The 18,060-nt window shown below is 44.7% G+C and overlaps 1 protein-coding gene across 3 annotated transcripts in view; it reads left to right on the top strand.

The window, feature by feature from the left end:
* Positions 1 to 3,842: 3,842 nt before the first annotated feature.
* The window catches only part of ADCK1 (aarF domain containing kinase 1), a 125,256-nt gene continuing 111,038 nt past the window's right edge, over positions 3,843 to 18,060 (top strand). The window contains exons 1-2 of one of the 3 annotated variants that reach the window (XM_034769261.1): positions 3,843 to 3,996; positions 11,129 to 11,265. In XM_034769261.1, coding sequence (XP_034625152.1) covers positions 3,939 to 3,996; positions 11,129 to 11,265 — 195 coding nt within the window. In that variant the 5' untranslated portion in view covers positions 3,843 to 3,938. The remainder of the gene's footprint in view (positions 3,997 to 11,128; positions 11,266 to 18,060) is intronic. The other 2 variants (XM_034769260.1, XM_034769262.1) reach the window with 2 other exon arrangements.

Genomic DNA, 18,060 nt, shown 5'->3' with positions numbered 1-18,060 from the left:
CTTGGTGTTCACACCTCAACTGCTAGCAGAGCACCTCACCCTCCCTGATTGAACTAACCTCGTTATCTCCACACTGATATATACCTGCCTCTGGAGATTTCCATTACTTGCATCTGAAGAAGTGAGGTTCTTACCCACGAAAGCTTATGCTCCCAGTACTTCTGTTAGTCTCAAAGGTGCCACAGGACCCTCTGTTGCTTTTTACAAGCTCTTTCTTGTGTACCCCAGCGTAGGCTCACACAAAAGGGCTCTGACCACTCTAACTAGGTGCTTATTCTAAATATAGAATGGTTTAGCTTTGGTTGCATAATTACCTAGTGCACTTGGGCACATGACATTATGGTACAAAAGTCTTGTTCTTTCTCCCTCACAGTCCCAGCTTCAGGCTGTTTAACTGGGTGCTGTAAGAATAGGATTATTTTGAAGTAATATCACCTAGTTTCTGGAGGGAAGACCAATAGAAATCAGATGCTGACATGCCCCACCCCTTCTGATGGGAACAGTGCCAAGGCTACTGATCTAACGATTAGAGCGAAAGATTGGTAGTCAGGGCTGCTACTGTTTAGCATCTTGTATAGCAGCAGGGAGTTGTGACGGGAGGGTGACGGAGGGTAGGGAGTTGCCTTCTTTACTGCAGCACTAGGCTGGTAGCATTAATGATTTCCCAGTTGTTACCCCCAAAATCTATTCCTGATCAATGATCTGGAATGAGCTCAGTTGAGGTCATGATCTTGTTTGCACTAAAACCAATGGCAAAACTCCCAGTCACTAATAGCAGTAGTAGCAGACCTTTAGCTCATATTCGCTGGATTGTCTCCTATTGTGACGCTGACTAATTATTTTACATTTGGTCTGCACTAATTTCCCTCCTATTTTCACAGTTACCTACATGATCCAAATCTCTCTTCTCATTGTTTGCTCTGTGTCCCATATTAACACCACTTGCCAACTTGCGGGGCTCACCTTTGTCAACATTATTATAAATATAATGAAGAGAGAGGCTAGGCTAACACCATGCTGGGATGCCTCACTCACTCCCCTTTCAGCTCAAAAACTGCCCTCTGTACTCACACCAATCAGAGCAATCAACCTTAACTCTGCCATTCCTGACTGTGGTGTTTAATTTCTCAGGGACAATGTTCCACCATTAATCCTCACTGCACTCACGTATTTATTTGTGTGTGTGTGTGTGTGTGTATGTGTGTGTGTGGGGGTAGACGTGGACACTGAGAAAGAGATTGGGACTGAGCGTAACAGGAGTCCAAGAATCAAGATATAGTCTTGATCATATTTTGAACATTAAGGAAAATGAACAGTATATTGTCTGTTGTCCACCAGGCAGGAGCGGCGCCAGGGCTTTTGCAGCCCTAGGCGGCAGCGCTCCTCCTCTGAGAATTCGGCAGCGGGGGTCCTTCCGCTCCGCGTCTTCGGGGCACTTTGGCGGCGGGTCCCGGAGCGAGTGAAGGACCTGCCGCCGAATTTCCGCCGAAGACCCTGAGCGGAAGGACCCCCCGGCCGCCGAATTTCTGCCAAGGGCGGCAAAATGCCGCCCCCCAAATCCTGCCACCCTAGGCAACCGCCTAGGTCGCCTAGTGGAAGCGCCGGCCCTGCCACCAGGGATCCCAAGAGGAAGGTTTTCTGGGCCACCTGCTTGACAGTTGCTCACAGAAGCTTAGAGAAAATGATATTCACCCTGAGAATAACATATCTAGGAAAGAAGATGGCCAGCGGGAATCTTACTTGGGTATAGGAGTTGAATTGGGCTAGTTTGCTTCAGTATGGTTTTTCGGGAGGCTGAGACTTTGTGCTTCAGAATCTAAGATTTCATGTAAGAAAAAGTTTCTACTTCTCTTAGCTGCAAAAGAAACCTTGAAAATATGATCTGAGTACAGCCAATGTAGTGATGTTTGCCTGAATCTGCACACAGCCTGAAACAATATCTCTGAGAGATGTGGACTGTATTATCAAGGCCTCTTTTGTCTCATTCTGCTTTTTTACATCTTTGCTTGACATTGATTTGTCACCTTTGTTTTTGGTAGGATCAGTTCTAAATGCTGTCTCCTCAACTTCATCCTGAATACTTGTATTTCCCACTATGGATTACACAGCTGTTATTGAAGTCCATCTTATCTTCATTACAGGGACACTGGTTGGAAAATGGAATTGATTATCACTGGTTTCCAATTAAAAAATATTTTATTGGAGAATGATATCTATTAAATGTTTCAGTGGGTGGTTATCTATCTAGATATTTATACCATAGCATCTGAATGCCTCACAGTAATTGTGCTAACTCATCAAGATTTTAACATTCTCTTCTTTGGTTCTCTGTTCCCAAGCATGTATTTAGGCTATTTTGTTTTTCTGTTTATCATCATCATCATTGTTCTGGGAAGGCTTTGGTGAAGAGTTTAGTTTTACATTTACTCTTGAATATGGTAAGATTTGTCATCATTCTTATTTCTCACAATAAGGAAATTGTTAGCTGAAGGCCAGCTGCAGAGAAAGCTTTTCCCCTCACTCCTGATAATCTTTCCCTTGTTGTTAACAGTTTCATTGTTATTGATGAGCACAGTTTTCTCCTGGTGGAATTCTGTGCCACTGTGCATGCGCAGAATTAATGTCCCCCACATATTTCTTCTGTCTGCAGAAAATAGGCTCTGGTGGAGAGGCACTGAAATTACACCTTTCATCCACCAGGGGCTGATGTGGCATCAGAAGAGAGGGCAGCTAGCTGGCAGAGAGGGAGGGGGAAGAGACTGTGTTCCTCAAAGTGGGGCCATGTGAGGAGGCATGGGATGGACAGAGCAGGGCACACAGGGCTGCTGGGGTGTGTGTGTGTGTCACAGAGTAAGGTTCAGAAGGGCTTGTGGGGGGCACAGTCTCAGGAGCTAGTGGAGTGACAGCATTGAGCCAAGGCTGAATGGGAGTGGGGGTGCAGGGCCACATGGGGACAGGGGTAGATGTGCCTGACTGAATGGGAGAAGCTAGGTGTCAGACAGGGTCTGCATGAGGGAGGCTCCCCAACTCCTTAACAATCCCCCCCACAACCCTGTTCCATACTTCTCCCACACACACTCAACAACCCTCTAGGTTCACTCCCAGGCTCCTTCCCTCTCCCTCAGCTCCTCCGTTATCCCTGACTCCCCTAAGCCTTTGGACTGCTTCTGAGGGGTGGGGGAAATATGTTTCTGTATTGTAGTTTAAATGAATTACCGGTACTCAAAGTTCTGTATTAATATGCCTAGTAAGGAATCCATGTAAACAAAACAAAAAATCAAAAACAACCCCAAAAACATTTCCTGAATCTTTTGTGTGTATGTTGTTACAGACATACTTGCTGACAAGCATTTTAAAATAAATTACCAAAATAACTGAAACTGGCATGATTATATTGTGCTATTTTGACAGATAAAATATTCAGAATTTTTTAAATATTGTACTCAGAAATTTTAGTTTTTTGGCACAGAAGTCCCCAAGAAGTAAATGGTGCACATATACATTTCAGATAGATACTAGCACTGAAATTGAGGGTCATTCCCATCTATCTATGGCAGGGATCAGCAACCTTTGGCATGGGTGGGCCAAGGGATGTGTTGGCCGCCACTTCCCGCAGGCCCCATTGGCCTGGAACGGCGAACCGTGGTCAGTGGGAGCTGCGATCGGTCAAATTTCCACTGCTCATAGTTTATTGCTCCTGAACGTATTCAGAATCTGGTCCATACAGAATCCAGGCTGACGAACAAGTGCTCGAGCCGGCCTCGCTCAGCAACAGTGCCCACGTGACAACTCTCCCCCCCCCCAATCTCTTCAGTGAACTCGCCTAGGGCCCAACGCTTGTAGTTCTCTAGAGCTCTCCCCATCCTGGGGCCTACGGGGTTGTGACCAGCACAGGACTACAAGTTCCAGCATGCCGTGCGGGGGCGAGGCCGTACCATATGCGGGGAGGAGGTCTCTGTTTTCTCCGGGTAAAAGCATCGAGGTGCCGGGAAGCCGGTAAGTACGTGGACCGGCCCCCTTTAGCTGCTGCGGGGAGGGTGGTCCCTGGAGCGAGAGAGGGGAAGGCCCCCCCACTGTCATCCGGAGAAGGGCGGGGAGGGGCTGCGCCTCGTGGAATTTAGAGTGTTGTGTAACTAATCAGGAGCCGGCCGGTTCGGAGGTGCCGGGCTGGGGCTAACACCCCCGAAACGCACAGTCGCCGGGCGGCGCGAGTCCGGCCCTGACTCCAACCCCCGATTCTCAGTCCCCCTGGCTCAGCCTCTGCCGCCATCTCCCCAGTGCCCTTGGCCCAGCCGCCTGCCCCCTCCGGACAGCCTCTACCCCCCACCCCCTCCCGGACAGCCTCTACCCCAGCCTAGTTCTCCCGGTCCTCCACTCACACCCGCCCCGCGTGCCCCTCTCGGCACGGCCAACTTCCCTAAGCAGCCCCGCCTTCTCTCCGCCCCCAGCCCCACCACACTAGGTCCCCACATCTACCAACCTCTGCTCTCCCCCCGTCCCCGCCTGATCGGCTCAGTTATCGTCTCCTCCCTGGCACTTGTTTGGAAGCAGGCGCCCTCATTGTAGGGTCGGTCTCAGAGCCTCTGTCTCATGTGTTTCACTGGGTTGCCCACCGTGTTACTCGCTGGAAAAAAGGTCGTCTTCGGCCGTCCTGCTAAAAGCCAGACAAGAAGCGCAGGTGGCACAGAGACCCTGACTCCTGCAGCAGACTGCTAATAGGGGTTACCTCACAGCACGGCGCTTACCATTTTAATTACTGCCGGGTTGCCTGAGTTCTCCTTCCCTGGTAGTGTAGGGCACCGGAGAAGTTTATAATTCTCTGGACTCTTTCTTTTCACTGCTGTGCGGGTAACTGCTGGAGCTGTGATTGTGGCTGGAAGATCTAGGGGTCCTCATAAAGTGCCAGCCTCTGGTTTTCATTTCTGCATGTTGCTTATCTAAAAGCTGCGCCCTCCCACAGAGTTTAATTGAGTTGAGATTACAAATCAATGGCTGGATTTTCAGAAGTGTTCAGCACCTCAAGACTCATTGGCTTCATAGGCAGCTGCAGGTGCTCAGGACCTCTTGAAAGTCCAGTCACAAATAAACAATTTAAACCATATATAAGTTTAACATTTAGTCCTTTCGCTCATATTATTGCAAACACTGAAATGGTGTGAATAAACACTAGGTCCCCAGTCTGCATCTTGTTGAGGTCCGTAGTGACTGAAAGTCGTCGTCATCTGGTGGTTGTTTAATGGCCCATATGAAAATTGTCACAGGATGATGGGTGTCCGTCTAATTCTGAGGGGTTTCCACAAAACAAAACTCACCAGCGTCATTGGCTTTTTTTGTTGCCTATCTCAGATGAGAGACCAAGGATTGCAGGGGTCAGAGACTTAATTCCCCCTTCATGTGTAGAAGTGATGTCTCTCTGGGGCAAGGCTCAGACACTTTGGTGAATAAACATGCCTTTGCTGCCTGTGCAGTATCTGTGTGCTGACTAATTGGAGACTGTCAGTCTCCAAGTCAATCCAGCAACTTTCACTAGTATGAAATTCAATGAAAAGAAAACGAACACAAAACAAAATGCGAAGATGCTAAATATTTTATTAATTATTTATTTAGTTTATTATTGCAAGCAGGCTCATAGTTATTTCACACATACAATGCAGGATCTATAGTTACACAAGTCAAATGATTGAATATGGGAGTTCGGGTCAGTCTGGTTGTAAGTGACACACATGGTACTTAAGCTGCATCATGGACTAAGTCAAGTGAAAGTCAAAGAAGCCAGTTCATGTCTACAGAGGAAGAGCAGCAGGTGATTCATTAGCAAAGATCTTAATAATGAAAGGCAGTTACGTTGAGAGGCATATTTCACAGCTGACAGTGTCTTTAAGATACCCCTAGGGATTTTGCAATAGCTCATTTACGTGGTAAAGACTCACTGACACATTATGGAAAACCTTGATTTACAATTGAGTCTGCCAATTCTATTTCTATATCTTACATTGGAGTTATTTTAGTCCCCTCCTTTTTATTACTAAGAGATATTAGCATGAAAACAGGATCTTTGTTGTTTAAGAGCTCAGCTGCTCCTGCTGTTTATTTCCCACCTAAAGTTGCCATCCTCTGCTTGTGACGTTCCAATTAGTGGGTATGGAAATAGCAGTGATGTCACAACTGCAGAATATGGCTTCAGGTGGGAATAAGATGTGGGAACAGATGGACCTACATCCCTGTCTTCAGATAAATGTTCTTAATAATAAAAAAGGTAAGAAAACAAAAACAGACAGAAGTGGTTTTTTTCTTTGTTAAAAGGAGACACTACCAAGTAATTTAGGCTTCAAATTTACCAAAAAATAGGACCAGAAATGTTATTAATTAAAACTATTTCATAAAATATTTTGGAAGTTGTGGAGAGCATGGGGCATTTCTATAATATTTCTATGAAAAGTGTATATGTCTCAGTTTATCTGTTTGATATTATTCTGCTTGACTGCAATAAGTTAAATCAAAGGAGATTGTTTTAAGGAGAAGCAAACAGGTGATGAAACAATGGCAGAGATAAAGATGCTTCTAAAGAGAATACCAAGGGTCCTTAAGGGAATCCTGGGGGAATCATTAATTGGGAAATGCCCACCTGCTTGGCTCCAACCAGGCTTGCAAGTTTATTTTTACCTGGCCTGAACCTACGATCAAAGGTACACTGGATGGGCTTTGATAAGGAAATGCTGAGAGAATGTGAGGGCCTGTCTTCAAGGGCATATTGGCTGGGTGGCAGTTACCTAAAACTTGCAAAGAAGGAAGGTTAAGTAAGATTCATGCTGTGTAGGCCTTTATTGTTTTAACCCGTTTTTGTTGACCGATAATGCTTTGTATTGAAAAGGATGAAGTGTTCCCTGCTATTTACAAAGACCCCAATATACAAAGGGATTTAGGCACCTAAATCCCGGATTTAGGTATTTAAATCCCAGTTTAGGCTCCACTGTAATCCACAAAACTCCTGTGAAATGCTGTAGGTGTTGTCACCTAAGTTTTCAGGGTGAAAGTTCCCTAGGCACCTAAGTTGCTGTCTCTGAGCATGTACACTGCTGCCTCCCTCTAGGCAGCCTGATGCCTATCTCCTGCCTAAGCCCCAGAATGGTCCACAAATTGGGGGAAGATAGGCAGATGAATGCCTAACTCATGTGCGGGGCTTGATCTAGGAGGCATGCTTAAAGGTAGCCTATCGGATCTGGTCCCATGCAGAATCTGGCCCTGGGTGGAGGTCCTGGGCAAGATAATGGCGTGGCCGCTATGGAGCTCGATTAATAAAGAATTAAAGGAGGATAGTGTAATGAATGCCAAGCCACGTGCATTTATGGGAAATAGATCCTGTTAAACTAACTTGATATCTTTTATTTTTGAGGGTGTTATAAATTTGGTTGATAAAGGTAATAGTATATTACATCAACACTAAGACTTCCATAAGGTGTTTGATATGGTACCGTGCAGCATTTTGATTAAAAAACTAGAACAATGTAAAATTAGCATGACACACATTAAATGGATTAAAAACTGGCTAGCTGATATGTCTCAAAATGTAATTGTAAATGGAAACCATCATTGAGTGGGTGGTCCTGCAGAGATCTGTTCTTGGCCTTGTACTGTTTAACATTTTTACCTGGAAGAAAACATAAGATCATCATTGATAAAGTTTGCGGATGACGCAAAAATTGAGGGAGTGATAAATAATGAAGAGGACAGGTGGTTGTCTTTTTTTGTATGGCTTGGGTAGGTAGCAATGACTACAAATTTATATCTAGATTTGATAGCCAGCACATTGCCCTGGTGAATGTCCTTTAGGCCCCCAGCAAAAGGACGAAGGGGACACTTAGATATGATGTGCTCCATTGTTTGTGCCTGGTGACCACAGTTGCATACTTTGGTGAGAACAAGTCACTAATACAGAGTGATTTGGATTGCTTGGTAAGCTCAATGCAAACAAACAATATGCATTTTAATATAGCTAAATGTGTATATACATACATCTAGGGACAAAGAATGTAGGCCATACTTACAGAATGGAGGACTCTATCCTGAGAAGCAGTGACTGTGAAAAAGATTTGGGTGTGGTGGTGGATAATCAGCTGAACATGAGGTCCCAATGCTATGCTGTGGCCAAAAGGGCTGATACAATCCTTGGATGCATAAACAGGGGAAGCTTGAGTAGGAGTGGAGAGTTGTTTTACCTCTGTATGTGGTGCTGGCATGGCTGCTGCTGGAATACTGTGTCCAGTTCTGGTGTCCACAATTGAAGAAGAATGTTGATAAATTGGAGATGGTTCAGAGATGAACCACCAGAAGGATGAAAGGATTAGAAAACATGACTCAAGAACTCAGTCTGTTTAGTGGAACAAAGAGAAGGTTAAGGGGATAACTTGATTACAGTCTGTAAGTTACTGCATGGGGAAGAAATATTTAATAATGAGCCGAGAAAGGTGTCACACAATCCAATGGCTGGAAGTTGAAGCTAGGGAAATTCAGTTTGGAGATAGGGCATAAATCTTTAACAGTGGGTACGTCTATACTTACCTCCGGGTTCGGCGGTAAGCAATCGCTCTTCTGAGATCGATTTATCGCATCTTGTCTAGATGCGATAAATCGATCCCGGAAGTGCTCTCCGTCGACACCGGTACTCCTGCTCCGCGAGAGGAGTATGCAGAATTGACGGGGGCGCCTGCCTGCCGCGTGTGGACCCGCGGTAAGTACCTTATAGTTCGAATTAAGATACTTCGACTTCAGCTATGTTATTCACGTAGCTGAAGTTGCGTATCTTAGTTCGAACTGGGGGGTTAGTGTGGACCAGCCCAGTGAGAGTAATTAACCAATGGAACAATTTACCAAGCACTCAGCTGGGATTTGATTTTCCCCCCTCTGTCTTTCTCTCTCTTCCCCTGCCACCTCCTTTGGCTGTTCTGTGTGGAGCAAGGAAGGTGCCTAACTCATCCCTCAAGAAACCATTTAGGTGCCTAACCACCTGTCTCCAGGTTCATGGATCACAGAGATAAGTGCCTAACTGTGTGAGAGGAACAGGGCTTAGCACACACCTCCGTTGTCAGCATCTCCCATTGGCTAGTTCAGATGGCTCCCCGCCTAGCATGCTTGCTTTTATGAATTTAATTCTAAGGCATCTAACTTTCCCCATTCATTATACAGGAAGCCTACATGCCTAACTCGGGCTTTGTGGATTGCAGGGTTGTTCTGTGACTTTTTTCTAGGTACCTGAAAGTTAGGCTCTGTGATGTTCAACATTGCAACTCCTAGATTGCTTTGTGTATCCAGGCCAAAGTTTCCAAGTTCCCGATTCATGCGGGAACCAAGCTAAACTGACTCTTCTGAAGGAGCTCCTCTGTGAAACAGGGATGCTGAAGTCTGGGATCCAGTCTAAGAGTGATAGTCATAGGACTCCCCTTTGAGTGAAGTAGAGCCCCAAGGCCTGCTATTAGGAAGAGCGCACTCACAAGCGATTGTAACTAGGTGCAAGGATCTGTGATCTGTGACAGAAGTAAAAAAGAAATGTGGATAATTTCTTTCATTTAATTGCTGGATATCTAAACCAGCAGCCTTAGGCTTTCTTAACTGGAGTGAAATTGATTAGAAACAGAAAATGAAACTGACCCTCCTAATTCCATTGCCAAAGATAAATGAAATATAAAAAGAAAAACTTCATCAATGGAATGAGGGGAAAAAAGTAAAGTGGATTTGTAAACACTTTCCAGGTTTGAATAATCAAAAGTGACATTTAATAAAGCAGGGAAGGACCATGTTAGAGGTAAGAGAGAATGTTAAAGAGTTTCTAACACATCATGAAATCCTTTGGGGAGGGGGAGGAAATCTAGTTAGAGCCTAGCATTAAAACAAAACTTCCCAACCCTGAAATGCCTAAATTAATAATAATAGCACTTATACAGTACATGTTCAAAGCACTTTACAAACATAAGTAGTTAATACAGCCCTTTAAAGTAGGGAAACAGGTATATTATTGTTTCCCCCATTTTATAGGGAAACCGAGAGGGAGAAGTTAAGAGGTTTGCCCAAGATCATACGTTGAGCTAAAGGCAAAACGAGGACTAGGACTCTGGTATCACGACTACCAGTCTCAGATTCTAACTATTGGACCATACTGCCTCAGGCGGGATCATAAATGATGAGAAGGCAGGTATCTTCCTGGCTTGTCGCTTTGACCAGGTCACCCCCTTCTTTGCCTCCTTCCACTAGCTCCCCTTTTCCACGGCATTAAGCACAAACTACTTGTTTTGACTTTAAGGCACTTCATGGCATGTCTCTACCCTACCATCTGTTAAGACATTGACCTCCACCCCTCCACGCAATCAATAATGACAGCCTTGCCTGTCCATTTGGAACATTTTCCAACAGGCATCTTTGTGCTTCCTACCATGGGAGGAGCTCCCTGTAAAAATCTGTAACTATCCTCCTTTAAATCCCCTTTTAAAACCTACTAAAGCCTACAAAACTCATGATAATGGCTAGGCAGCTGGTGTGCTGTGACTGCTGCTTATTACACTAATCATAACTGACTCACTGTTACCTTGTGCTCCTGCTGTTTGTTTTATGCTCCCGTTGTCTCTTGTTTTATACTTAGATTGTAAACCCTTTAGGGCTAGGGACGATCTTTTCATTATGTGTATGTACAGTGTCTAGCACAATGGAGCCCTGATCTTTGATTTGTGGCCTCTAGGCACTAGACAACTATTGTAATATAATAACGAGCTTGGAACGGAGCTCCTTGTGCACCTGCCTACTGATCACTATGAAACTAAAGTACAGCATTAGTGTTGAGTCAGTGGCAGAGCAGGGATTAAAACTTGGAAGATTTGTTTCCCACGGCCCCTGCTCTAAGCACTAGACCACACTCTCCTCTCATAGCAAGAGATAGAAACCATGAGGCCTGTTCTAATAGAGTCCTCTGCTCTAACAGACCTTCACATGCTCACTTGACAGCTGATCAACCTGAAAAATGAGTTCTGGAAGGAAGCACTTGGATGACTTTGAATTTTGGGCCAAGGCTGGCCTGAATTGTTCCTCATGTACTCCCTTCTTCCACTCAAGTGGTGATGGTTCCTGTTTTGTATCTCTGCAGTGGTCGCCAGCATGGCCAGAAGGGCCTTGAAACTTGTCTCTCTGGCAGCAGCCAGCTCTGGTTTCTACCTATACAGCAGCAAGTACCTGGATCCCAATGATTTTGGAGCTGTTCGGGTGGGCAGAGCCATTGCCACAGTAAGTTTCACCCTGGCAGGTTGTGTGAGGGTAGGGTGAGAGATTTACTGCCTGGGTTAGAAGGATCCTCAAGAAGGAACTGGAGTTCACAAGAGCTTGGTCCTGGCGCTGAGTTTACTGTATTGATATGTTTCAAATGCACGGTTGGCTCTGAGCTCCAGGAATTTGGGTTTTTCTCTGTTTTGTTATTTGTGTGGGGAAAAGAGGTTAAACATGTAGAAGGGCTAGAGGGTAATTTACAGTGAAGAGGAAGAGAGACGGAGAGAGATTGTGACAATGAGTGAAAGTATAGCTTACTGGGGAATCTATCTGGACAGCCGTGTGGGGCCTACACCCACTTTGTTATGTCTCTTTACCCCACATCCCCTTCACCCACTTCTTATCCAGAACTCAGTCCTGGGCATCACCCCACTGCTTTTTCCAGTCATTTTGCGTTGAAGCTGCTCACCGCGTCCTTGATGGTGGCTCCTTTTCTCCTACAGCAACCGCTCATTGAAAGGACCATGTTGTTGAATGAATACTGTGTTGGGACCCTGCCTGTAAACTTTGTCTTGGGGTCTTTAGTGGGAGGAATTTGGGGAGGGGAAGGTGTCTGAATGTGTTTTGGGGGGGATTATTGTCAGGGAAAGGGTAAAGTGGGAGAGGTGAGGCAGGAGATGCACGTGGGGGCAGCACACACACTGTTTCTAAAATAAATGCCGAAGAGCCCCACTAGTCCTGGATGAGTGTTACCTTCATTTCACCACAGATGTTGATCACAGCATTCAAAAACATGAGCATGGCAGCTGACAGCTAGACAGGTTGTAACCCCCTCCATGACAGCCTTCACTGGAGAATCCATTGGCAGCCCGATTTACAAGGTAGAGCAGAAACTGTGTAGGAGATCAGTCTGTCCTGCCCCTCTGTTGTGCCATACGTTTGTCTCTTCAGGCCAGGAGCTCCATCACTTACAAGCCCCTGGTGCTAAGCAGCTATCAGCCTGCATCTTCTGCACTTTTTAAATGCTTCATTAGTGAGAATTACAAGGAGTGCCTCCTGAGTGCAGGACTGCAAGAAGCAGGTTCTGTAGCTGATCTCAGAATCCATTACCCTTTACACACGCAGGCTGGAAAGGTGCCTAGGCCAGAGCAGAAAGTGATGTGAAGAATGTCTGGGACCTGAGAGGGTGTTTGTTTTGAAAGTATATGACAGAAACATAAACTGCCACCATCTTATTAAAAATAATACAAAGTATAGTACTAGGCACTTTATCATTTCAGTGTCCCAGACTAAGGAGTCAATAGAGGAGGCTTTGGAACAAACTGATCAATTAAACAGTAATAAGTCACCAGGGCCAGATGGTATTCACCCAAGAGTTCTGAAGGAACTCAAATATGAAATTGCAGAACTACTAAAGGTGGTATGTAACCTATCACTTAAATCAGGTTCTGTACCAGATGACTGGAGGATAGCTAATGTGACGCTGATTTTTAAAAAAGACTCCAGAGGTGATCTGGCAATTACAGGCTGGTAAGCCTAACTTCAGTACCAGGCAAATTGATTGAAATTCTGTTCTTTACTATAGTTAGCAGACATATAGATGAACATGATTTGTTAGGGAAGAGTCAACATGGCTTTTATAAAGGAAAACAATATGTGGTCAAGGGTAATCCTGTGGATACAGTGTACCTGGAGTTTAGAAAGCCTTTGACAAGGTCCATCACCAGAGCTCTTAAGCAAAGCAAACAGTCATAGGATAAGAGGGAAGGTCCTCTCATGGCTCAGTAACTGGTTAAAAGATAGGAAACAAAGGGTAGGAATAAATGTCAGTTTTCAGAATGTAGAGAGGTAAATGTGGTATCCCCCAGGGAAATGTACTGGCACCAGTGCTGTTCAACTTATTCATAAATGACCTGGAAAAAAGGGAGGTTGCAAAATTTGCAGATGACACAAAATTACTCATGATAGTTAAATCCAAAGCAGACTCTGAAGAGTTACAAAGGGATCTCACAAAATTGGATGACTGGGCAAAAAAATGGCAGATGAAATTCAGTGTTGATATATGCAGAGTAACGTGCATTGGAAAACATAATCCCAACTACACATACAAAATGATGGGGTCTAAATTAGCTGTAACCATTCAAGAAAGTGATCTTGGATTCACTCTCTGAAAATATCTGCTCAGTGTGCAGTGGCAGTCAAAAAAACTAACAGGATGTTAGGAACCATTAGGAAAAGGATAGATAACAAGATAGAACATATCATAATGCCACTATATAAATCTATGGTATGCCCACACCTTGAATACTGCGTGCAGTTCTGGCCACCCCATCTCAAAAAACGTATCTTAGAAATGGAAAAGGTACAGAGAAGGGCAACAAAAATGATTAAGGGTACGGAACAGCTTCTTTGTAAAGAGAGATTTAAAAGACTGGGACTTTTCAGCTTGGAAAAGAGACGGCTAAGGGAGGCTATGACAGAGGTCTAAAAAATCATGAATGGTGTGGAGAAAGTGAATAAGGAAATGTTGTTACTCCTTCACATAACACAAGAACTAGGGGACACTCAATGAAATTAATAGGCAGCAGATTTAAAACAAACAACAGGAAGTTCTTCACACAACGCACAGTCAACTTGTAGAACTTGCCAGGGGATGTTGTGAAGGCCAAAAGTATAACTGGGTCAAAAAGAGAATTAGATAAGTTAATGAAGGCTAGGTCTATCAATGGCTATTAGCTAAGATGCTCTGGGATGCAATCCCATGTGCTGGGTGTCCGTAGCCTCTGATTGCGGGAAGCTGGGAGTGGATCAGCCTGTTTTGTTCATTCCCTTCAAAGCACCTGTCATTGGCCACTGTGGGAAGACAGGATACTGGGTTAGATAGACTATTGGTCTGACCCAATATGGCCGTTCTTATGTTCACTGTACAAACACCACTGACCAGCTGTACACCCCAGGGGAAACTGAGGTATAGAGAGGTGAAGTGACTTGCCTATGACAACAGAGGGTGTCAGTGGCAGAGCTGTTAGAATTCAGCAGTCCATTGGTCTCAGGCTCAATCCACTACTAGACCATGCTGCCTCCACATATTACAGGGTTTTACAGCAGCAGCCGCAAACAATATCCCACAGAAAAATCTGCTGGTGGTCTCTAGCCCCTGTAAGTACTGGAATACTCTTTTTTTAAAATATGGGGAATACTTTTTAAAATGGTTTATTTCTTCTAACATACACAAGGCCCCATATGGTCAGGTTGCTCCAGTGTGAGCTTCTGCCATGCTGTTGCACTAATAACCTCTGCCTTCCCTGCCCTAGCAACCTGCTCTTTATCAGGGTAAAAAGGGTTAACTTCTTCGTTTTCAAGTGTTTCTCCCCAACCATGAGGGATGGAGACTTCTTTAAAATGAGGGCTTAGATTCTATTGCAAACATGTGCCTCTGGGAGTGGGGGACCTCAATGTGGACTTATAATGCCTATCCCTTAATCCAGCCTGGGCAGACCCCTACTTAGCAGGTCAGTGGGCTCCCATAATTGTTTGTGATTTGCGGGGGAGGGGGACTTCACTCATGGTAGTTGAACTTCAAAATGTTCAAAAGTTATATTCAGAGAAGTACCCAAAAGTCTGGATGCCTAACTCAACCTCTTGGGCCAAAGCCAGGCTGCAGCTAGGGGCACTGTCTCCAGGGACATATGCAGGCCAAATTCAGCAGCAACAGCTGTAAACATGAAAAAAAGACGTGGAGAGGGAAGACAACAAATCTGACCTGCCACTATATTCTCAAACCTCTGGCGAGTTTGAGTTTTGCTAGAAGGTTTGCATCAGTTCTTAATTTATCCATGTGTATTCATCTGTCCTTGTTAAACTTCCTTGCTTATGTGGTTTGGGGGAAAACTCTTGCCTGAGCTCAGGTTTGGGGAATCGGGTTTTGCTCATGCTTGGTCAGTCTCTGAGGGCCCAGCAGAGAGAAAACACAGAGAGGCAGAAACACTGAGTGGGGACCTCCTCCCAGGAGGTGGGGAGATCAGTTGATAACTTGAGGGGAGTGGGAAGCCAGCAGTTGGATGACTCAAAGTGGAAGCTCCATCTTCTGAGAACTTTAAAACTAGACTCAACAAAAGGCTGGGAAATGCACTATGGGCACCAATCCTGCATTGTCATCAAGAGGGACTGGATGATCTCATAGGTCGTCTTACATCTATGAAGATCAGTTCCTCTGGAGCACAGAGTGCAAAGAACTAGTCTTTGATGAAAGTGGGGTGCTCTTAGGGGCCTGGATAGCAGCAAGTCAAAAAAACCCTCAAATATCAGGGGGTAGCCGTGTTAGTCTGTATCTACAAAAACAACAAGAAGTCTGGTGGCACCTTAAAGACTAACAGATTTATTTGGGCATAAGCTTTCGTGGGTGAAAACCTCACTTCTTCAGATGCATCTGAGGTTTTCACCCATGAAAGCTTATGCCCAAATAAATCTATTAGTCTTTAAGGTGCCATCAGACTCCTTGTTGTTTTTAAAGAAAACCTCTGCATTCTGGATAGCATTAGAAATCTGATGTAGCTGCTTTGTTTGCCCTCTGCCTCTTTCAGGGTCTAACACTGGCTCTGCCTTTTCAGAAAGCATCAAGTTAACATCCTATGTCTTAGCTGAAGTGCATCTCAGACACTTTTGGGGATTTAGCAATGTCAGAGTTGCCGATCAGAATCATCGTAATACTAATTTGTTGTTCAAGATTACGATGTAATTAGTAACTGCTTAATTAAATTTCCTCTTCCTCGGTAATGCAGGGCAATCTGTTAGCTGGTTCTTTTCAAGTTGGAAGTGATAATTACCATCATGGACAAGAGATAACATACGAACCAACCCAAACCTTCACCCAAAGCTGATCCAAAGGTCCCCCTGTTCCAAAGCTATTTTTTGATGTTGGAAAATGCTTGGTAAAGTCTTTCTCCAAATACTTCTTCACGTACCTCTGCAGCTCCTGGCTTCAGCAGGGACAGGAAGGGCTGAAAAATCACAAGAAAAGGCTTCTCCTAACAGGTTTCTAACTTCAAAACCGGGAAATATCAGAAACCTCTGTCCAAAAAGGAAAGAGCAAAACCCTTGTTTGTATCTGATTCCCAACCTCACCCCAGAGCACAGAGCTTTGGACAGAGGTTTGTCTGAATCCTCCACAGTTTGCCCATTGCTCATTTCTAGTGACTCTCTTTCTAACGCAGAAATGCCATTGTTTCCTTTGTCTCCAGAGAGTTGGGCTTGTGGACATGTTAGCTGTACTTTGTGTAAAGGGGCCCATCAAGTTTTACACTGGTGCTGGGCATTCATCCCACCACAGAATCAAATGCCCCATAAGTTTTGAGATGTTTGGAAATCTGATTCCAGATCTGTTTTTTGCAAAGGCTCCTGTCATTACAAAGCGTGGTAGTGGGGATTGAAATCCAGATGGGAATTCTTATCACAAATGCTACAATTAGACTCATAGATTTTAAGACCAGAAGGGAACGTGGTGATCATCTAGTCTGATCTGCACATCGCAGGCCACAGAACCTCATGCACCCACTCCTGTAATAGACACACAACCTCTGGCTGAGTTATTGAAATCCTCAAATCATGAGTAAAAGACTTCCAGTTACAGAGAATCTGCTATTAACTGGTTCATAACAGCAAGTGACCCATGCTCAATGCTGTAAAAACTTCGTGAAATTGTTCTGAATATTTCCATCTCCATTCCTGCCCTTCCTGACTGTGGAGAGAGAGAGAAACTTTAGGCCTAGGATAAAATTTTCAAAAGCATCTAAGTCCCATTTCCAAACGTGAACTAGGCTCTTCAGAGCCTAACTCCCCATTGGTTTTAATGAAACTTAGGCACTGAGGAGTGTAAGTCTGTCTTGGACTTAGGCCCATCAGTCACTTAGGCACTTGAAAAGGGTTACCTTGTCTACATTACAACTTTTAACCTAGTGTATAACCAGTTGCCTGGTCAACTCCAAACATGGTTTGTATCCACTCACTCACATTGTTAACAGGGTTAATAACTAGGATAGCTAAGAGTGTTTCACCCTTGCCAGTAGCTTGGCTACATGGTTGTCTTCCTTAACCAGGTCAGAACATTGTTCGTTTGCATGTTTGTAGTTGGATCCCCATGTTCTATCTTTGTAACCAGGTTGTCTGGTTCTCTCTGTGCACTGGACATCCCAGAAAGCATTGCCCCTTGCGCTGCTCTGTATGCATATCTTTTGGCCACTCTCTCCCCAGCTGAGGCCAGGAGGAAGGGCTAGCTGCCCAGGTTTTCCCAGCACTCACTGATATGAATATGGATGGGCAGTGTAGTAGGTGTGAGTACAATGGTAGAAAAGCTGCTACCTGGATACAAACTGAATTGTGTGATTCGTAACCAGTGAAGGTGACTGTAAATGCTAATCGGTTACCAAACCACAGGAGTAGTTGTGATGTGGATGGGTGTTAGTCTGACCTCTACTGTACCATCCCTTGAGTAATAGCTTAGACATCACAATTTGACACCATGGCAGCTATTCTGACATTGCCAATCCTGGATTTGGCTGCAGGGATTGGGTAGGAGGAAAAGGGAAAGACTCCCGTTCACATGCAAGCCTCAGGCTGTTTCTAGTTAGTTTCACATTCTGCTCGTCATATATGGTGGGCCTGGCTTGCAGATAAGGCACATGATTGGGTATCAAGGCTTCTTTCAGTTCTGTTCCCGGCTCTGCAATTGACTCGCTGTGTGACACTGGGCAAGTCACTTCCCTACTATGTCCTTTTGATTTTCCCCATCTGGACAATGGACATTATCCTGACCTATCT

This window comes from Trachemys scripta, chromosome 4 (genome assembly GCF_013100865.1).
Source record: "Trachemys scripta elegans isolate TJP31775 chromosome 4, CAS_Tse_1.0, whole genome shotgun sequence".
Classification (NCBI taxonomy): domain Eukaryota; kingdom Metazoa; phylum Chordata; order Testudines; family Emydidae; genus Trachemys; species Trachemys scripta.
This window is presented reverse-complemented; position numbering and strand designations above follow the sequence as displayed.